Genomic DNA, 22851 nt, shown 5'->3' on the forward strand with positions numbered 1-22851 from the left:
GGGGGCGGCGGGCAGAGGGGCGGACAGAAGGTGCGGGGCTCCGCTCAGCTCCGCCGCGGCTAAAGCAGCTTCATGGCGCGGGGCGGGGGGCGCTGGCGAGGCGGGCGGCGCGCCCGGGCTGCTCCATGCGGCCCCGCTCGCCCCGCGCAAGGTGAACGCCTCCGGCGGGCCGGGTCGGACCGGGAGTGGACGCGCCGGGGCGGATTTTGCCCTGGACGCCTCCTCACCCCGCTGCTGCTGCCGGAGCTGGAGCCGCCCGTCCGGGCACCGCGCCGGTTCCGCCTTCCGCCGGGCCCGGGGGGCTGGCGACTCCATGCGCCGCTCGCCCGCGACCTCCAGCGGCAGCTCGTCGCCGGGGCGACGGGTCCCCGTGGGGGGTCCCCGACCATCAGGGCATCCCCCACACACACCCCCCTGCCCGGGTGTCCCTAGCCCTTTGGGAGTCCCCATCCTCCGACGTGCTCCCCATTCCCCGGCGGTACCTTCCCGGGTTTAGTTTGGGGTGACCGTGATGCGCCCTGGCTTCACTGCCCGGGGAGGAGATGCTCTTGCCCACGAGGTTGGAGCTAGCATGGCAGTGGGGAGGGAGAGGGCCAGGGAACTTTCGGGTGTAGGTTGTGGTGCACAGCACCCCAGACCTCGTGGAGTGAGGCCTTGCCACTCAAGAACCTTGGCAGGCTTATGAGCTGTGCTTTTGGGGCACATCTTTAATGTTATTGGCATTTAGAGGTACTCACAAATGGTGAACTGATACCCACTCATCCTCCAAAAAGCTCCTTCTTCATCACCACCTTCCACTGTCTGCATCTTGGCAAGACTGTCCTCCAAGCATCTTCCCGTGCTTTTCACATCCCTCCATGGTGCTGAGGGAGTACTGGGGAAGAAAATAACCCTCGGGGCAGGGTCATAGTTTCCCTTTGTCATTGTGGCTGTGTCAGCAGGATGGGACAGAGGGCTGCAGCAACGTGGACCATTTCATTTCACCTTACAGGGCACAGCCTTGTCTGTTTTAGCAGCTAAGGAGTAGAGGGTGATTCAAGGGCATAAAATGGGAAGCCTTTCGCCAAGGAGGAGTTCAGAGCTGTGCCTTGTTTGCTGCTGCCCTAACCCCAGTTGAAACCTTCCCTTCAGGTATGGGTCACAAGCATCTGCAGCACTGCTATGGCCTATTTGTGGTTCATATAGCTCTGCTTATAGAAACATTTCTGGTTTTGCAAAACAAGTCCCCCATTCAAATTGTCGATCTCTGCTTCCTCAAAAAGAGCAGAGCACCCTTCTGCAAGCTCAGCTCTCACTGTCCATGTTCCCCACAAGGTTCAGGGTGTGCATGAGTATCTTGCAGGAGGAGGCTTCTCATAGTTCCTGAAAAACATCCACAACAAGATCACCATCTTGATCCTGCAAACATACACAGGTGTGAGCAAACATAGCATGCATCCTTAAATATGGGCAGAATCATGTCCTGCTGCCTCTGCAATGTCCCCTCTGCCCTCCTTGCCTGGAATAAATTTTCCCAAATGACCTTTGTATTTGTGCTGTCAGACAAACGACTGCAACCAAGTTGATTTTTGACTCTTTTTAACTGACATTGGACTGTTCCTTGCTGACTCTACACAGCATCACACATCGTGATGGGATTTGCTGGTTTTTACACAAGTAGGCTGATGATGTCTAGAAACTCATTCCCACACTAACCAAAAGTGTGATCTCACACCCTGGCCTTTTGTGGAGAAATTGAGCTGCTCTATTCAGAGCCTCATCTTCTTCAACCTCCAAGCCACTAATACCAATCTGGAGCAGAGCACTGGCTTTTAACATCCACTAAGTAAGACCAGCTCCAGCACAGCATCTTGGTCCTAATCCTCCACATCCATGCTCTAGTCTGGCTCCTTGGTATAAATGCTTACAGGATGAGAGCTTTACCTCAATCCAGGTTAGGTTAGCTTTTCATTTCCTGCTTTTCCAGACTACACACTTGCTGAATTCTTCATGCAGTAGCCAGGATGCTGCACGTCATCGTGAGCTTAACAAGGGCAGGGGCCAGGAGGAGAGAGGGTGATTGGTTTTAAAGTCTCTGTTTAGCTTTCCATTAAGTCTTATTGATTCTCTTAATTTTTTGTTCTACTGGTTGCTAAGCAATCCTTCTATCTCCTCTGCGTGTTGGAAACCAGAGCTGCAGACAGAAATTTATATCTTGTAATAAAATCAAATATAACAGAACCTGTTGTCAGTGATGAGAGGGGATGTTTCATAAAGGACAGGCAGAGCAGGAGAACAGAGCCAGCAAGGGTCAGTCCACAGTGGTCCTCAGTATTTATTCCCATCACAATCACACCAGGCTTCATGCTGGGAAACAAACATGTGGGTGGAGGGACATGGAGAGAGAGAGAGAGAAAAAAGTTGGAACTAAATGAGCCAAAACTGAAGATAAACTTTTGTTCTGTGGAAAATGAAAGGCTTGATTCAATCTCACATGTACAAGGGTATCTCTGTAGATTTACTCTTGGTTTATTCAAGGTTAAGAGCTTGGGTATTGCTCCAGTGTTGTTCAGCACAGTGTTGATCCAGGCAGGCAATGAGGCTCTCCTGATAATTGTGATTCCTGGCACAGAGCAGGGACAGCGTCAGAGTTTGCCATCCTGCAGGGTTAAAGGGCAAAGATTGCCCTGGCAGGGCTGGCAGAGGCTCCCAGAAGGCTGATGGGCATCGCTGCTCAGGCTTGTCCACACCAGACTGCTCCCTCCTGCCTGTCCCCAGGGGAGCCAATAACTCCTCTGAGCTTTTCCCCACATTTTGCCTGTGGGTATGACCTGTCAGGGAACCCTTAATGAATTTGCTCCTACTTCTCTCAATGTCTCTGGCCAAGCTCTCCAGAGACCAGTCGTCCCTGTCAATGCATCACCCTCATTCAGATGCTTTCTGTCCCTCCACTGCTAAGTGACTTGTTAAGCCTGATAGAAATGTCTATACTTATGTATAGAAACACTTACATATTTATGTGTGAAGTGTGTTTGTTTGTAAACATGCACATTTTAATCTCAGCCTTTTCTAAACCCCAAGGTTGTTGCCTTAGAAACGGACATTATTAACACAGTCTCCTGAGGTGCTGAGCACAGTGGCAAGCAAGGGCAACTTCTGCAAATGCCAGACTCTGAGGTCAGGGCAAAGGGTGCTCAGAAATTCCTGGAAAGCTTTTCATCATCTTTCTGGTGATGCCATGAAAATGCACAGACATCACTATACCTTCCCCTTGCCCTTCCATATTAGATCCTTTCACCCCAAGACTGCCTTGTTTTGTTAGGAAAGAGCTGATTACATATGGGTTTTACTTAATTTTGCAGCCCCAGCCCTGAAATCCCTAAATCAATGTCAACAACCATGAAAGTAAAAGGGTGTTAAACTCAACCCTTCATGTGACCCAGGAGCACATTCACAGTATAGCATGGGGAAGCATAACAAATTCCTGTGTGAGCAGCAAACCTTAACAGAAATATCAATAATTCATGCCACTGCAACTGCATTCAAGCAGTTGCTCAGTGGAGTAGTAGATACACCAGGCTGGATCCCTTCAGCTTCATCAGCACCATAGGGGAGGCAGCTCTTGCAGCTGGACAAGTCATAGCACTGGCCACCAGCACCCATGCTCAAGCAGCATTTCTGCTGCAGTATGCTTTCCTGTTCAAAAGAAAAGAAAAAAAATTATGTAAAGAAACAGAAATCTTAGAGGTTTTTCTTTAAAACAATCACATCTTTTATTTTCTGGCTTATCCACTTAAATCAAGAGCAGCTACAGAGATGGGAGGGAGGAATAACACAGAGCAGAATGCTCAGACCACGATGGTTAAAAACTCCTGAACAGAAAATCAAATACTGATGGCAACTTTGTCTGATTTTGAACAAATTCTTCTATGGATCCTGTGGGATTTTTTTTTTCTCCTGTAACCCAGGGAAAAGCAAGCTCACTGCATCTGCATAGTTAGGATGTGCTAGTCTAGTCAAAAAGGACAATGGAAATCAAGAATGATATGAGGGTGCTGAAATAACAGACTGAAGTCCTGTGTGTCTTGAGCTCCTCTACGCCTGCACTGGCCCTCAGAGAAGAAAAGGTGTTGTGCAACTCTAACAGTGCCTTGCTGAGGCATAATTTGCAGATCAGGGTTTCTTTACATTTGCATAGTGGTTAACTCTGTTGCAAAGCTCAGTTTTACCAACGTAAAAAAAAAAAAAAAAAAAAAAAAAAAAAGAGTTCTTTACTCCCATGATTTATTAAATCATGGAGCTCTGGAGGAAATCAAGCTCTGGAGGAAACATCATGCACACCAGGAAGAAGAAATGGGGAGAATGTGGTCAAGGGGAGGTGAAGAGGAAAATCCTGCTGCTGACTGACTTAAATACTGTTCTTTCAGTCTTCTGCAACACCCTGGAGCTGAGAACTGCTCTCTCACAACCAAGCCACAACAACACGAAAGCAGCTCCAACCACTGTTCTGAGTCTGTGCCTCAGTTCTCAGGACATCCTTCTGGTTTCCTCTCTGCTCATGCTCTGGCCAGGCTTGCTGCAGCAATGGGCTGGTTTGGGAATCAAAAAATGGTTTGGGTATAAATAAATACCCCTCATTGCCTAGAAAGTGAGGAGGTAACTGACAGCTTGAGGATCTCGGACATTTGTGTCTGCGGTTCCCAGGGATAACTCAATGCAAGAAAACCCACGCTGCAACAGCCCTGTGACTGCTGTACTGAACCCATTTCATACAAGTACTGAACCCATTTCCTGCAATGTAAATCATGAAGTGCAGGGGGCAGCTGGGGAAAGTGTCTCCATGGCAGTTACCAGGCACTGGAGCTATGCTGATTTCTACAGCCTAACAGTGGGCTCTCTATGAAGATGAAATTAGACCAACAAAGTCAATAATTCACCTAGGTCGGCGTTAGACCACTGCTTTTAGCATTATTCTTGACTTTGACTAATTAAAAGACTTAGGCCTGGGGAAGCTCTGTATGGAGAAAGCCACCATGTGCGTGAAGAGATTCGTACACCAGTATATCAGCAAAGTCAAAGTGATTACTCACAGCAGGACATCATCCATTCAGTCTGAGTCAGAGACAGCAGCAGGACAGGTTCGACATGCAAACTGCAGGGTGAGCACTTATCATGGAAATTGCTTTTGCTCGATTCCAATAATTTAATCTCTTCCTGGCTCAAATGGCTCATCCTTCCAGGAATGGCTTGGAGATATTTGAGTGGGAAACTGAGTGGACCGCATGATGTCCCAGCTGGAGATGGAAGTAGCACAGCCAGCTGCTGCCTGCTCTTGGGGTCCTGGGAACTGGTGGCTGCTCCTGCCAGGGACTCAGTGCCAAGGGGATGATGGTGATGCTACAGGCAAGACCATAGGACAGAGGAGCTGAAGTCTGCTACATCACTTCTGGTCTAGAAGTCTCTGCAGCAGAGCTTGAATCCCTCAGAAACAAGACAAACCATTTTTAAAGGGCACAGAGGGAAAGAAGAAACAGTGCAATTATGGGTCCCATGTGTCAGTCGCATATCACGGACTGTTGCCTTCAGCTGCTGGTCCAGCTCAGACATCTGAGACCACATCACTTTCTGTAACAGTGCTCAGCTGTGATTTGAATAAAGCATTAGATGGAAACAAAGCTGTGGTTTTTCTCTGGAAGGAGATTAGAAATTATGGCCTGAAGGAAGCTGCTGAACAGCTGGAAATAGTAATTGAGCCTCCTCTCAATTAACTTTGTCCACAGAAAGTTGAGGACCTTGTCCTGCTCTTCCTCTGGCTGCTGAAGGGATTGTTTGGATGTCATTGCCTGCTTCCTAAAAGTGCCCACAACCTCGAGATACAGAGCATGCTGTTTATTTGTTTCAATATGCTTTGCCAAAGAAAAATCAGCAAAGAATTAATTAACAGCAATTATTTCTAGCAACAACAGAGCAGCCCTGCTCCAGAAGCCATGAAAACAACATCGTGAGACCCCTGTGGCCAAAAAGCCTTTACAAACAGGTGCAAAGATAAAGAATTTTATAGCAGGCTATAAAAAGAAGCCCAAGCCAGGTTGGGGAATGGCAGGAAAAGAGCCATTTCAAAGGCTGAGTTGAAGCAGCCACCCAGGTGACTTTTGTGAAGGAGCTTTAATAAACAAACCAGCAGAGAAGCACCAACCTGAGTCAAAGAACCAGCAGGACCAGGTTATTGCTGCAGTAGAGGGTTTACTATACCTGTCACTCTGGGTTATTAGTGCTGCTAAAGTGATTTACTGTCTAAGTCAGTCCGACCGATTAGAGCTGTGATCTAAAGTTCTAGCCAGCTCCGGTTTCAGTGATAAACATCACCCCCCTCTGCTTGTTACCTGCTAAAATCAGCTGAAATAAAGCCATCAACCCAGACATCTCTCTGCTCAAATGAGACTTTCTAGCTGGCACCACAACACCTGCAAATCTCCTGCCATGCACACTGAAAGGATGGAGGTAGATGTTCCAGGCATATTCTCATTTTTCACCCACCTGGTTCTTTTTCAGCACCTGGTGAACTCAGCATTTCTGTCCCTTGGACCAGAACGTGCAGATCTCCTCTCTCTGGAGCCCTGCAGTGACCTGGGTCCTGTTACAACTCTGTGCTGCACAGGCACATGCTGAGCATCTCCCTGTGTGAAGAGGCCAGGATGCATCTCTTGCCAGAGAGGTTCCCCTCTGTGCTGCAGCAGACGGTGCCTCTTTTCCACTGGACTCTGCAGCACAGTTTGAGGAGGGGAGAACGAAACCAAACCCACATTCCACTTAACCTGTACCACTCATACTGATGGCTGTGCACACAGACAGTTCACCCATGAGCTGTGGCATCACCTCTGCTCTCCCATACAGATACTGGTCTGGGGCTGGGCTGCATGGACCCATTACACACATACCTCTAGATCAGACAGAAATTTGAATGTATATAGAAAAGGGAACAGACTTATGCTGCCTTAGCAACCACTCTGAGCATGCACATGCAGGCTGGAGATGTGCCAAACAACAGGCACACCCCAGAGTGTGTGCTTTGTAAGGGCTGGGTTGCAGTGAAGGGTAGTGAGGACAAGGGTTAAAAGACAGCCTTCTAAATCTATGGGTTGAAGTCAGCATAGCCTAACTCCCACATCCACACTAACCAGCAAAAGCTGAGGGAGGCAATTGTAGCAAGGAAATTGACCAGCCTCATGGCACTCCTGGGATCTCCTGTTTGGTTCTTGTTCACAGGGATGTGAGGGCTCATTTATCAATGGGGGGTTTTGGTCCTGCTTGGGTCTGCATCCTGAGTTACCAGCAATTTTCTCTGCACTGATCCACTCTGCAGCTTCTGTGCAATTCCTGAGTGGCAGCAGGAATTTTTTTCCCATTTGGATCTGCCTGCCCAAAACCTGCCCCCTTCATTGTGGTGAAATTCTTTTCACCATCCAGCAAGCCATGCCACCATGAGGCTGTCAGAGCAACCCAGAGGGAAAAGCCCTCTAGACTGGCAGCGTATTGCTCCTCTAAGCAGGCTGCAGCACACACAGCATCACACCAAATCCTCAGGGCAGTCCTGCTGTCCCAGATTCTGTAGTGCTGTCGTCCTCCTGCCTTGTCCACTAAGGAGAGATTTAGTACCAAAACCCAGAACCCAGTTTGGTAACAGAGAAATGTAAACTGAGCAAACAAAACTGGACCTGACTCCCTTGCAGAGCACCTCCTCACATACCACTGCCTCTCCACATGCTATCCTTGATTAGCAGCTTTGCAAGAAAGATCAGAAGCAGGTGTGTGAGCAGTGCTAGCAGTGAGGAAACTAGAAATCCACCAGAAATCATAGCTGTCAACTCCTAGAAGGTCACTAAAATAGTCAAAGGACTCAGCTGCCCAAAGGGGCTGCAGAAGCACCCCCCACTTCCTGCTTTTCAAAACCATCAAGGTCAAGTTAAGAGCCTGTTTTTTTTTTTCTAGGTAGTCTCCTTGATTTCTTCACCCCCCTGCTCTTTTTTATGCAAGGGTCCTTTCCACCACTGCTCCTAGTTTGCCAAAATTCATAAGGACCTGAACAGAAAAGCATTGGGGTGGCTTAAGATGTTGCTCATTACCAGGCAGCAGGACACACAGCAAGACACAGCACAACATCCCTTCCATGTCAGTGGGGACCTACCTTACTCTTCGTGCAGGCCAGGAAAAGTTGCCTGTGCAGACAGCTACATGTCCCACCAGAGCTGGGGGAGCACAGGACAGTAAATGCTGGATTCAGCCACCAGATTTGATGCACCTAAACTGTTTTATACTCACAGAGATTCCAGCAGCCTTTGCTGGGCTATGTAGTCAATGCCAGGCTTGCTTTGGGTGGGTTTCATCCATCTAAGCCCAGCAGGAATCAGCAAGCATAAGACTGATGCATGTGCTAATGCAAGTCCCAAGATATTCTGCAATAATGGGAATACGTAATCCAGTGGTGAAACAGTCTCTGCATGCTGGAGAGCACAAGCATAGGAACCTCTAGGAAGAGCCATAAAAACCTTTATCATCATCAGTCCAAGGAAACAAAAAAATGCATCAAGGTCTATCAAGTCCTCTGCACACAAGCATTGGACTTCTAGGTGACTTTCTATGAAGCTCCTATTTTGAGCAGTGATCAATTATGCATTTCAAGCCATATGGCACCTTCATTCCAGAAGGCAGGCATTTTGTCTTGAAATCCGTAAGCTAGAAAATCTGCTGCATCCTGACAGAAATGCAGCATTACCAGCTATTTACAGAAGCAGAATCATTAAGAGAAAGAAGAGAACCAGGATAAGATTAATCAGACTTCCAATTTCCATTGAAGTACCCTAGAAGGGGAAACAGACCTTTGCACATGCCCTTCCAAACCTTCATTTTTAAATTAATCTGAGTTCATGCTTGGATTTTTGAGGGAAACATGATACCATATGCAACATTCCCAGTTTAGCAGAAGGCTCTCTTCCAGAAGGGATCTCCTTCAGGCGGAAAAGTAACTCAAGTCCTCTGGGATCATTGTATATGCTACCAGAAATGACCAGGCTCTTGCATACTATCAGAAGCATCATTTCCTTCCCAGGAATGATGGATGAGAAGTGTATAAAAACACTGCTCTCCAGTGGGCCCACAAGACCCAAGGCACTTTTCAGAGCCTACAGCAGTAAGTGATGCTACAGGAACTTTTTGTATGAGGAGCAGGCTGCTCCTTCTCCCATTGCCTCATACAGCAGCTTGGAGTGAGGTAACAACAGGGTGAAACTCGAGGTGCTCTGATCTAGTTCCCTCACTGCTGGTGCTGGTTAAGCTGAACCTACAACAGCAACAATAAGGAAAAGCTACTTCAGTTGCTGCCACAAAGGGCAATTAATCATCAGCAAAGGCCAGCAACTCTGTGGTCTCCAAAGGAAACCAAGTGGGTGACTACTCACCCCAAACGTAATGCTCAGCCGCAAGGACTTCCGTGGCCTTGAAGCAGGCAAGGCAGACTGTGGAGAGTGTTTTGGAAGAGGACCAAGCATGAAGGTCATCTGGCTACACCCATTGCCTGCCTGCAACTGTGCAGAGTCCCAAACACTCACTTTACCAGTGCTGCCAGATGCAAACCTTCTGCTACGCCAGGTAGCCCACTTCCAGGTGGCAGATGCAGCACCGATCTTTCCTTAGCATAAAGGCACAGGCTCATTGTGCTCCTACAAAGGACTTTGGATCATGGCCCACTTCCAGCACAGGCACAGGAGGCTCTCTTTGTATAGGCTTCTATATGAGAGAGCTTTGGAAATGTTTACTAAACCCTTTCTTCCTTGTTCTGCAGGTCGTTGCAGTTGTTTGGAGAGATACACCTAGAGCTGAAGGTCTCCCAGGAAGACATAATGACGGTTGGCTTGCAGCAGTGTTCCCTCTGTAAATAACTGTGGGGATCAAGGTTAAGTGCTTTGTGGTTGAATGGATTCTAATCTGAGCAAAGAAAAGGGGAATGTGTGGGCAAGGCTCTCTTTCCTAAGAGCCAACATGAGCACCCTGGGGACTCCCTGGGACAGGGTCACAGGCAGCAAGGTGCCTCCAATTATGGTGTGAAGGAGGCTTTGATGAAGCCACAGCAAAGACAGTTAACAAGCCCCTCACCCATTTCTGTGTCAACAGCTTACATAGATCCAACACAGCCAGCACTTCCTCCTGCTTCAGGCTATCCCTTCCACACCTGTACAATTACATCCAGGCTGGCACTTTGTACCTCAGTCCCCTGCTGAACTTCGTTTTGCAACCAGCCCTTTCTCCAGCTCCCAGGGTCTGTCAGCAGGTGGGGGCTTCATGGCAGTGCTGGTGCAGGCAGCAGCACACAGACTGTCTTCCACATGAAGATTAATGTACTTGTGTGGGACTTCCCTTGATCCCAGTGCCACGTGCAGCAGAGCAGCTCATCAACTCCCAACAGCTCCATAAAGCAATCAGTGCCCCTGACAAACAGCCTCCCCCACAGCACACATGCCTCAGCTCAGCATTTCTAGAATATAGATTTTTCCCAACCTGCTGCCAGGCTTCTGGAGAAGTTCCTCTTTGATACAAAAGGCAGGAAAGGTAACTACAAATTCACAGCTTTCCTTTGGCTTACACACTGCTGTCATTTTAAGGGAGCATAAACCAGGATCCCACAAGCAAGCCTAAAATAAGAGGTTTATATGGAAAGGCTTTAATTAACAATCTCTGTGTTGCTGGGAATAAATTTGAAGAGCATTTTGGGACTTCTCCCAGATGACTCTGGGATGCAGGGACTTGTATTGCTTGAGTCCAGGCTCAGCATTGATTAATGACTTCTTTTTCCACCACTTCTGAGTTGCATCAGATCTCAATGAAGATCAAGTAATGGCCCTCAACAGCTGAGCTCACCTTGCAGCTCTACTAAGCACATTCACTTCTCCATCTAATGCCTTACTGTCAGGAAATAGTTGCCTCTGTCAATTTTCTGAGTTTCCAGTCATCCATTCACAACCCTTTCCTTGTCCTGGCATGAAGGGGACAGCACTGTGAAGATGACTCACCATGCTGGGAGGCAGGATGAAACGTACCTGTGGATCTGGACAGGATGAGGTTGTCGTCTTCATCCTAGTGAAAGGTGAAAAACTCTCACCCCTATATTCCCTATCAGGTTGGCAAGTACTGTTTTTGCAGCTCTTTTGTGAAGGGTGAAGCATGCTCTGGCTGTTTTGGTGGCTCAGCAGCACAGTCAGTCTGTCTGCTGTATCTTGCTGCCTATGTCACTGTAACACTAGGGAATCCAGGCCTGCAAGCACAGAGCACTGCTCATTTCAGCACGCCATAGCCTTGTGAAACTGCTTCCCCTCACCCCATCCCTTCCTCTAGCAGGTTCAAAATTTGGGCCTCAGTCACTATGAACAAAGAGAGTCTCCAGTGGTCCCTCCTTCAGTGTGCCACCTGAGATAGTTCATTTAAATGGCAACACTTGAATGCTCAATAGCCAAAATCAATCACTCAAGGCTTCAAAAACTTCACTTCTTTCATTCTATAATAACCTGGAAGACTGACTTGGTCTCAGGAAAAACATGCATCTAGTTCAGGAACTGTTTGGCCAAAGGACAGTGCAGAGCAACATCCCAAGGATGAAACTACCACTGGTAACAGCCCAGACTGTTCTACCACCACTGGTGGGTTCTCTCACATCTACCAGGGATTCACTTCACCTAATAGCATTCAGGGAGCACAGAAGCATGAAATTTGATTTCTTTCTTCTGAAGATGCTGGAGATTACTTTAATAATTCTTCCTTGGTATCACTGAAAGAAAGCTCTTGTTCAGGGGTTTAATATAAAGTTTTTTAATATCTGTTTCAGCAATAAAATCTCTGCTTTCTTTTCTATAAATGTACTAATCTCACCAAAGGATGCAATTTAAACAGCAGAATGAAGTAGAATGAAATATGGAGCAGCAAGTGAACATTCTTTTCAAACAGAGACCGCTCTGAACTATGTGCAGTCTGTTCAATCAGATTAGATCCAAGCAACAATTTAAATCCCAGCTCCAACCATCAATATGAAGAGCAGAAAATATTTTTTTTACTCTTTCCTGGCTCTCTGTGTGAACAGATACACAGTGGAGAGAAGCAGAAGCAAAAGGAATAATAGCAGACAGCAGGAAAGGTGAGATATATCAAACAGAGGACACCAAATAAAGGAGAAAGTGTAGGAGAGCTGCCCTGGCAAACAGTGTGCATCACTGTCTGCAGGCCCTCACCCTAAAGCTTGGTGTGCAAGAGTCTGACACAGAGAAATGATTCACTGGGTTAAAAACAGGGAAAAAAAGAAAAAACAAAGCAGCAGGGTAGACTGGTCAATGAATACAGTGCAGGAAAACAGCCAGAGGACTTAAACATAGATTGCCTGCTTGAAACATAATTCTAAGGGGCTAACAGGCCAAATAATTTTGGCTTTAACTACTAGTTAAGAAAGAAAAACTCATTTGTGTTAGTATACATGAGAAAAATACCACTGGCTCTGATAATGCATGATTAAGTTATACAAACACCTAGCAGGAATCTCAGAGCCATACTTAGACCTGACTGCTCCTCTACTGCAGGCCTGCTGCATTACCATGTCCATGTGTGGGCTGCAGCTACATGTTTTGGAAAGAACTACTGTATTTCTTAGATAGCTGACTCTTCATCTACCCTGGTTTATAACATAAAACATTGTCTAATCCCATTTGTATGTATGTTTCACATTTATTTAGAACATGAAAAAAAAAAAAATCCATTCCTTTCTCCACACTGACTTCACTGCAAAGATCTCACAAAAATTAACGTCAGCTTTAACTTGGAGAAATTAATATATCCATAACCAAAGATTCCCCATCAAATGACCAAAAAAAAGTTAGGTGAACACTAGTGGCATGATAAATAAAAGCAGAATCACTACCTGACTGGTATCTGGAACTACAGATACTCTCCCAGCAGTGATGAAGATTAAAAGACTGAAAAAAACAACCCCATCCCAGTACCCAAATGTTTTCTACAGCAGGGTGAGAAGATCACACCAAAGATGGGGATTAACACTAGTATTTAATAAAAACAAACTTGCAAATACCACAGCAGCTTTATTTCCACCTGACAAGTAACTGCTCTAAGCATATTAGTAATACCCAAGCAAAATTAAGCTGTAGTTCAAGAACTGCACAATAAAGGGATTTTTGTCTTTTTAAAATAAGACTTCACTGTTCTCTGTAAACATGGAGAACAATTCAGGCAATAATTGTTTTCTCTAGGTTGTTACAGATCTTTAAAAGTAGGCTAGAGAAACCAAAAGAAAAAAAAGTTAAGAAATACTTCAGGAAAGTAGACAAAGGCAGTACTTTTGCTCATTTAAATATATTTTCTTTTAAGAAAATTAAACTTTGAAAAAAGGTTTCCTTCAGGAAACCTCTTATTGCACTATGAACAGAAATGTACAATATGTACTACATTAGGAGTTATGCTTTCCATACACGAGGAGTAAAGTTCTGTGTCTTCATCATCACAACTTCTCAGGTTTTGCTTCTGATTTGTCATCTGTCAGGTCTTTAAATCCCAATTTTTCCAGCGGTTCATTAGCCATAAGTTGCCTAAGTTAAAAACAACAAAACAACAAAACACATTTTCCAGGAGAAGAGAGCTGCATCTTCTATTTCATTTGCATTATTTACACTGAAGAAATCCACAGAGACTGCCACTTAGCAAAGAAAATTCAGTTTGGGGAAAGCAGCTTTCAGTGATCCTTTTTTCTTAACCACAGTTTTCCAATAAATGTGTTGTCTCCTGATATTTGATGCTGAGCAAGAATTTCCTCAGAAACTGACCTGACTCTAAGTTATCTTTGATTAAGAGACTGCATAAAGCTTCCTAAAATTCTTCCTGTGCCATTTCTAAGATTTTTAAGTGAACGTGGTATAGAACAACATTTGTGGAACCATTAGACTTTAGTGATTTTCAGTTTCTGATGTGCAGCCTTCCTCACCACCAGCCCATTCAGCATATGTGAGCATCTTTGTATTTAAGTGCACTTAAGGCCCTTTGAGCATTTCCCAATGTGCTCCCCGACTCGCCACTGAACAGAAATCACTGCAAAGCTATGGAAGAATGGAAACAGTGCTAGGAAACCAACCACCAACACTTATAGAATCACTCATTAGTTTAGGCTGGAAAGGACCTTAAAGACCACCTAATTCCACCCCCCTGCCAGGGGTTAGGGACGCCTTCCACTAGACCAGGTTGCTTAGAACCCTGTTCAATTTGGCTTTAAACACTTCCAGGGATGGGGCATCTGTAAGTTCTCTCTTTTTTGGCATCTCACTGCCCTCACAGTAAAGAATTCCTTCTGAATAATCTAAACCTACCCTCTTTTAGCTTAAAACTGTTACCCCTTGTCCTGTTACTACACTCCCTAATAAAGAGTCCCTCCCCACTTTCCTTGTTGGCCTCCCTTTAAGCACTGGAAGGTCACTATAAGGGCTCTTCTCCAGGCTCAACTCCAACTCTCTCAGCCTGTCATCATAGGAAATGCTCCAGTTTCGTGGTCCTCCTCTGGACCAGCTCGAGCAGGTCTGTATCTTTCTTATGCTGAGGGCCCCTTTTGTTCACTTGAACTGAGAAACAAGTTAAACTTTTAACTTGTAACCACAGCTACAAACCAAAAAACTTCACACTGAGAAAGATGGTTGCATGCAGTAGAAGCTGGTTAAGTCTTGCAGCTGTCCCACCTTTTGGGCTGAATATTTACACCACATCAAAAACATAAGCCAAGTAAGCTGCTGAAGCCATACAGGGCAGCTGCTTCTGAAAAGGACACAAACTCCCTGCATGAATGCCTCAACTGCGGGTTCCCTTTCTCTCCCTAAGACACCTCTGCTGTTTCCCCGGCCTGGGGGCCGCTCAGCTGCCCGTGCTGTGCCCGGGGGGGCCAGGGGCACCACTTGCCTCTCCATGCGGCACTCCAGGTAGGCCTTGGCGTGCTGCCGGCAGGCACTGCTCTCGTAGTCGCTGTTCCGGAGGCACTCCATGAACCGTTCCTTGAAGGCGGTGCACTCCCCTGAAAGACACAGCGAGGGCCGCCTTACCGCCAGTCCCGGCACTAGGCCCAGGCCCGGAGCGCGTCCCAGTGACCCGGCCCGTGGAGAGATGAAGGGAAGCGGAGCAGGCCCGGCACTAGGCCGCGGGGAGGCCAGGCCCTCTTTACCGTACCGAAGTGATCCAGCGGAAAAGCGCCCTTGTCCGGCGGCCGCGGTTTGAAGCTCTTGGTGCCGAAGTTCATGGCAGTGGACATGTCGCCGGTGACAGGGGGAAGCGAGGCGAGGCGGAGCGGAACGGAACAGCGCGGGCCGGGGTCACTCCGGTTCCACAGCGGCCGCCGGGGGGAGCCGAACACCAAGCGTCGCCGGCGAGCACCGAGCGCATCGAGCAGCACGAAACCGTGCTACCGCCCAGCGGGCGGAGCCACAGCGCTGCTCAAACGGCGTCCGCGCTGCCGTGGCAACCAGAGAGCCCTGCTCCGGCGGCGAGGGGCGAGACCACGTAGCGCAACAGGGCCGGGCGGGGGGACAGTGACATTGCTGCCACAAGCCTCGGTCATCGGTGGGAGCTGCCACGGAGGCGCTGCCGTTCTCCATGTTGGCACGGACCGGGGAACTCCAGCGTCGGTCCCACCTGGGAGGGAGGTCGGGCCGGTGGCGTTCCCAGTGCGTCTCCGCTGCGCCGGCATCCAGGGCTCGATCCGTGAAATAGAATCAGTGAATGGTTTGAGTTGGAAAAGATCCTGAAGATCATCGAGTCAAAGCGTTATCTGACGGCCAAATCTGGTGCTAAAACCAGCACCACATCTCTGTGTCTTTTAAACACCTCCAGGGATGGGGATTCTACCACCTCCTTGGGCAGCCTGTTACAGTGTTTAATGGAACAGGCTGACGGTGATGGGCAGCTCGCATGCTGAAGGGAAAAGGTGTGCCCTCTCCCATTTGTTCAATTGGAAATAAGGGGGGAAAGAGCAAAACTTAGAGCTCGGTGTCAGCAAACAGGTTTATAAAGAATCCAGCCTCGTCCGAGCCTCTCCGGTTTCTATGCAGCAGCTGGCGATCAGGGACTGGGCTCCTTGCCCATCTCCCAGGAAGGGCAAGTTCCTCACCCATCACTGCTGAGCACTGCATCTTAGCTTAAAACCACAGTTTTCAGGACCCAGCTCTGGTTGGAGGTGTGATGTGAGAGCCCTGGGGATCAGCAGGCAGACCTGGGGCACCCCTGGGAGGCAGTGTCAGCTTTCTGCGGTATTTCACAAGAGTTATCTTCACCTCGCTGTAGTGACATGAACCCCGCCATCAGCTGCCCCGGCGGCAGTGACACTGCTCATCCCTCACTAAACCTCACGGATTAACGCCCGTGCACAAACTCCACGGACAGCACCGAGTTCTTTTACCTCTCCTGCAAAAAAACGAGCAAGAAGGCAGCTTCCCATCACACAGCAGGAACACCGATGAGGCCAGTTAAACCAAGCAGTCATCGGCAGATGCTTGGCGCATGGTGAACATCCTCAAGATGGATAACCAACAAAACCCCCTTTTTGCCTGCAGGTTTACAGCACATTCTCTGCAGAGCCTCAGATCTCATCCTGAAAGGAGGATGAGAAATGGTGTTAATTTAACCCACACAAACGTTAACCGTACATTACGTTATTAGAGTCTTTTTTTCTTCTTCTTCTTTGCCCATAGCTGCAATTAGTTTAAGATGGTCTTTCATCTGTTTTAAGTTGATTTTCTTTTAATTAAATGACTGAGATAAGTAGAAAAAATTTGAGGCTAAGGAAAAAAATAAAACAAAACAAGCAGCTGCAATTGTTAAGGACAGCCATTATGGAAATATTACCTGCAGCCCCATTTAAAGTGTGTTTTGTTTATGCTTTGATTGCTTCCTTATTACAGTCCTGAAATTGTAAATGGAAAATTACACCGTGTTCTATTACACAAGCAACTGGTTTCCACAGCCTGAAATATAAGGTTTTATTTATTATTATGTTTTCAGGGCTCTGAACAATAGATGTTTTTTATTATATGTTAAGTAGCACTTTTCCAGTTGACTTCGTTATAACACTTAACAGTAAAAGGGAGATGCTCTCCTTCCACAAGTACATGCAACAAGCTGTCTCCTAGATCTCACAGGACTGAGAAGAGAAGTAGCTTTGCTTTATCTGAATGAGTTTAACTAAAGTGTCAAGGCACTTGATGTTAGCAAACTGCCCCAATTACATTCCTTAGTTGCTGGCACAGTGGTTGACTTGCTGATTTCCTGTGTGATGAAGGAAGAAATCAAAGGCAAAGATATCCTGGGATCCCATACTGGAATTCTTCCCAAAAACAACAGTAAAGGCTGTGCAAACGCTTTTATCAACTCACTGTATTATATTATGCCATACCCAAATGTTTGGATTACCTATTAATTAACTCAGCGTCTTTCTTTGGAGTCTTAAATTTTGTAGTTACCCAAATTCAGGTCAGGTACAGCAGCAGGTGTTTGGTTATGCTTCCTTAATGCTTTTATTGCAGTTGTCAGTTGTATCTTCTAGAGTTTCCTTTAAAGGTACTGGTTTGCCTTAGCATCTAATACACATTCTTTAGTATGTATTTTTCCCAAGGAGATCAAATGAAACCCCCATTAGATAATCAGTGTGAAGGAAAAAAAAAAGCCTCATTTGCAGACTAAGCCAACCAGTTCCAAAAGAATTCAATAAAAACACTGCCACAAAGAGTAGTGCCACAAACAGAGAATTCAATGCTTTTTACATATTATCTTACAAAGAAGTGAGAGACTTCCACAGCATCAGGGAATTCTAAAATAGCTGTTTCAGTAAAAAGGTGCTCATTGTACAAGAGAGATCAGATAATTTTTAGAGCATCCAATGTTTTACAATACCTCTGGTCTGGACCCTTGAGCCCTTTCCAAAAATTAGAAGTCTCCCCAAACTAGGGAAAAATCTTGAGTCTTTCCCTTTCAAGTTGATACACAACCTGATAGATTAAAAAAAAAAAATCCTTTTCTTGACTCAGAGCTGTTACTCATTAATTATGGACTAAAGTAACATTTAAAAATGTTTGTTCTTTTACAATGTTGCCAGGTCATGCTGAGAATTTATTCCACTGATGCTTATCTGTCAGTTGTACAGATGCACCTTCAGAAGGAGTTTCTATGCACTTAGCATTACTTTTGGGAGCACTAAATTAAATAATACAACAGAGCAGAACCTTTATTCCTTTCTATGGGTGGGGTAAAGTCTGGGACTTTCATTATTTTCTCTCTCTCATCATGCTGCACCATTTAAGATCCTGCAGATTCAAATTATCAGGTAGCTAATTTGAAAATGATTTATTGACAGGCCATGAAAGGCTTCAGTAACATACATGGGGATTTTGTAGCTTTACTTGGGATAGCTGTAAGAAATTAATCAGCTGAACAAGACCAAGCACATTCAGACAGTGGAATTTGTGCCCTTGAGACTGCTGTTCCCAGCCCATGCACAGAACACACCTCAGAGAAACATCCTTCCAGGATCACTCACTCCTATGCCTCACCCTCGTGCAGCGAGCGTGCTGCCAGCTCTTACATAAGGCCTCTTGCTACACCATTGCCATGGGCTGTTGTAAACCATTTTTCTCCTTTTTAATTCAAGTTCCTAGACAAGAAAAAATGCAGAATATTGCCAGAATAGTCTGGGGAATGGGGATTTCTGTTGTGGATGATTAATGAAATATTACTGATTTGCACTTACAGGGAAACCATAGTTTCATGCCAGTGAGGTCAGGGCCTTAATATATTATGTGCTCTACAAAGATGTACAGAATGATAAGCTCATTTTCTGTTATGACTGAGCCAAAGCCTCATCAGGTTAGAGGGGAATGTGGTAGAAATAGTAACACTGCACTGAAAGCCAAAGAGACCTCTTTTTCTTACATTGCTATTTGCTCTTCTGGTGTATCTAAATCCACATCTCTTATCTGCACCAAAGCAGGGGCCCCAAAAGTAAGGTACTGGCTCTGTAGACACCTAATAACTAATCTTGCTTTGTGATATGCTCTGAGTTGCCCTTGTATTAAAATAATTTCTGCAGTACCTTGTTGAGATAGACTGACGCTAGAGACCCAGAAGAAAAAGGTCCTTGGAGCTACGTTGAGGCATTTAATGTGTTCAGTTACATTTTGAAAATAAATTCTTCATAACCTCATCTCCTCAACACTAGATTCCCAAGCCAGGCCATCTTGACTTGTTGGCCTAAGTGCAGAGTCTGGGTTCATAGAATCATAGAATCAGCCAGGTTGGAAGAGACCTCCAAGATCATCCAGTCCAATCTATCACCCAGCCCTATCCAATCAACTAGACCATGGCACTAAGTGCCTCATCCAGGCTTTTCTTGAACATCTCCAGGGATGGTGACTCCACCACTTCCCTGCCATTCCAATGGCAAATCACTCTGTGAAGAACTTCTTCCTAATATCCAACCTATACCTGTGTCCCCTCATTCTGTTGCTGGTTGCCTGGGAGAAGAGACCAACCCCCACCTGGCTACAACCTCCCCTCAGGTAGTTGTAGACAGCAATGAGGTCTCCTCTTCTCCAGGCTTAAACAACCCCAGGTGCCTCAGCCTCTCCTCACAGGGCTGTGCTCCAGACCCCTCACCAGCTTCATCACCCTTCTCTGGACACATTCCAGTACCTCAACATCTCTCTTGAATTGAGGAGCCCAGAACTGGACACAGTACTCAAGGTGTGGCCTGATCAGTGCTGAGTACAGGGCAGAATAACCTCCCTTGTCCTGCTGGCTACACTATTCCTGATACAGGCCAGGATGCCATTGGCTCTGCTGGGCACCTGGGCACATTGCTGGCTCATGTTCAGCCTAGTATCATCCAGCACCCCCAGATCATACTTCTGGCTGTAGCCACAATGGATTTTACTGCAAGTATTTATATATATATATATATATATATATATGTATATATATAATGAAATACATCTCCAGCACCAAATCCCAGGCTCTCCCATGTATTTTATCACTGGGTGAAACTCATGAACAAATAACATCTATTTAGCCCAAGGCTTTTAAAAGTAATGAAGTTGCTTTCACAGAAAGAGTGGTCAGGCATTGGAATGAGCTGCCCAGGGAGGTGGTTGAGTTGCCAGTTTCAGATGTGTTTAAAGGTCATTTGGATGTGGTGCCTGGGGATATGGCTTAGGGGTGAACCTTGTAGAGTAGGGTTCTTGGTTGGACTTGGTGATCCTGAGGGCCTTTTCCAACCTGAATGTTCCTGTGATTTGGTGAAGTTCCTGAGACTGGTGTGTTGCTAAAAAACAGTAAATGCTTTACATGAGTGGTAAGTAGTGTCACCCAGTTCTCTGCAGAGAGACACTGCACTAATCCCATGCACAAATTTTTCTTATTTCCTTCTCCCAGTGTCCAGACCCATCGCATACAACCTTCCAGCCCAGGATATGGAAAAACCCCAAGAATCTTTCATTGAAAATTTGCAGAGAAATGATGATTTTTTTGGTTTTTTTAAGTATTTTTCTTCCCAAAGTAGATGTGCAACCCACACCGATTTGACAGATAAATGAAAAGAAATCCAGCACGAGTTGTTTGTACCAAAAGGAGCACAGTGAACATTTGAGCCACTGATCACTGCCCTGTAGGGATCCTACAGAAGTATGGATTTGCAGGCTGGGAAGGAGTGGGTGCAATCCAATAAAACAATGCAATAATTAAGAAAAAATGGAAGGAGGTCAAAGTCGGGAAGCTTTTGATTTCTTTCTGTGCTGGTATATGTCAAGGTGAGCAAAATCCATTAGGAAGGAGCAGCCTGAGTTTTAACACATCTGAGTCTTTAAAACTGTTAATGTTTAACAGGGTGTGCTCATGCCTTATACATCCTTGATAACAATGCAGGGGGCTGATAGGCATCTCTTGAGGTTGTAAATCAGTGGCAGAGCCTTGCGAGGCACACAAGCTCTTGGTGTTCACTTTCATGGTTTATTATGTTATCAGAGCTCATTGACTGAATTATGGCCTTTTAACAGCTCTTTCTCTGCATTATCCTACTGTTACTGTAGCATTATTAACCTATGTCCCATTAGAAGATTACATGTCCTTCTCCAGATGAGCACACACGAGTTTGATGACTCCGTGGCTGTTCAATGCACAGGCTCATTTTGTAAGAGGAACTGATTCTTTCCCTGAGCTGTGGCCACAAAGTCTTGCTTACCTGCAGATGATATCAGTTCTGACTTGGCCTGGTAGAAAGACAAAGGCATGTGAGCAAGGAGCAGCATTTTCTCCCCAGTCCTGTGTGGGAGCCACACCTGCAGGCCAACAACTCAGTTGTGGTCTGCATTGAAGATTGCATACTGGAAACCAAGGTGTGGAAGGAACAAATGGAGCTGAGGACAGCACATTAGTTGTAATTTAAAACTGCAATGATTCCCTCTTTCTGGAAAACTCATCCCACAGCACATGCATCAGGCCAGCAGATTGCAAGTCCATGGGCTCATTACTTGAGGAAGAATTTCACCCTGTGTTATCACCAGCTATGACCTGAAGCCTAGACTCTTGCTTTCTACAGCAGTAGCCATCTCTACCACTGCCAAAAAAGCAGTGCTGATACTCAACTGGGCCCATGTAAGGGTTTTTCCTCACTTTTACTTCATCTTACAGTCTCAAGAGTCTCAGTGACCACACCATTTGCTCAGAGAAGAGCCTGGCAGAACAGGAGAAGAGGGTGCACACCTCTGACCTCACAACTGTGCAGCAAATTTTGAGACAGACATGACTACCCATTGCCCTCCTTTTCCTTTTCTGGCCAGGGCAATTCTCCCTTGTGAAAAACTCTACCCAGTAACAAACCTTGTTGAACAGCCAGACATGCAGGCACCTTTTTCATGCCAATCTAGTTAGAGTTTATTGATTCCTCTTGCCTTCGGCTAATGTACTTTTATTATTATTAATAAATAATCATCAGTTTTCCATCAGTGGAGCCTGCACCCAGGAGCCTTGGAGGAGTCTAGCAAAAGTGTTATTAAAACTATGGATTTCTGAAAGGGTTGAACAGCAGCACAGCCCAGTAATCTGACAGAACCTGCAACTGAAGGGCAAAATAGCCCCACCTGAGAATGTGTGAGAGAATATCAACCTGGCTCCTTCACCCAGAGACACCATTTAAAACTGGCCTCCTGTTCATGATCACTTCTGCTTTGTTGTCATCCCCAAAGGATGCAAACAGGGGTGGCTCTCATCTTGCAGGGATGCAAAGCTTGGGGGTGGCTTTTGAGAAGCTGTTGCCCAAGCGTGCAGGCTCTTGTAGGACCCTGCCCTGGCATGGTGCATGACTCAGCGCACCTGGAGTGCCAAAGCTGTTGCTCTGTGCTTCTCCTGGCTGGCACCTACCTGGCTGTGCAAGAGCTGCCCGGGCAGCCTCCATCCTCCGTCCCCTGCCTGGCCAGCTGCAGAGCCCAATCCTGGTTACAAAGATCTAGGATCTCTTTCCCAATCCCAGCAAAAAGATTGCCTGGAGGGGATTGCATGCATCTGCTCATAAACAGGCAGGACAGCAGGAAAGAGTCATCACTGTACTCAGAGATGGACATGCAGGCACACAGTCCTCTGGACACTCAACTGCTAAATAGCACCTGAATCGTTTCAGGGGTGTTTGGGGATTGCTGGTAGAGGATTTTTGGGACAGAGGTCAACAACAGTGTCAACAGTGAAAACTCTGTTGCTCAAGGAGGGTGGCAGAAAAGCAAAGAGAATCAGAACTATCTGCTGTCTGTGATGCTGAAT

The 22851-nt window shown here is 46.3% G+C and overlaps 1 protein-coding gene across 1 annotated transcript; it reads right to left on the minus strand.

The window, feature by feature from the left end:
* Nucleotides 1-13413: 13413 nt before the first annotated feature.
* LOC128974560 (cytochrome c oxidase assembly protein COX19) lies at nt 13414-15329 on the minus strand. Its single transcript, XM_054391223.1, has 3 exons — nt 15229-15329; nt 14965-15076; nt 13414-13613 (listed from the first exon to the last, which is right to left on the minus strand). The coding sequence occupies exons 1-3, from the start codon at nt 15308-15310 to the stop codon at nt 13526-13528; spliced, it is 282 nt and encodes a 93-aa protein (XP_054247198.1). The 5' UTR covers nt 15311-15329; the 3' UTR covers nt 13414-13525.
* Between the last annotated feature and the right edge of the window lie 7522 nt (nt 15330-22851).

This window comes from Indicator indicator, chromosome 22 (assembly GCF_027791375.1).
Source record: "Indicator indicator isolate 239-I01 chromosome 22, UM_Iind_1.1, whole genome shotgun sequence".
Lineage (NCBI taxonomy): Eukaryota > Metazoa > Chordata > Aves > Piciformes > Indicatoridae > Indicator > Indicator indicator.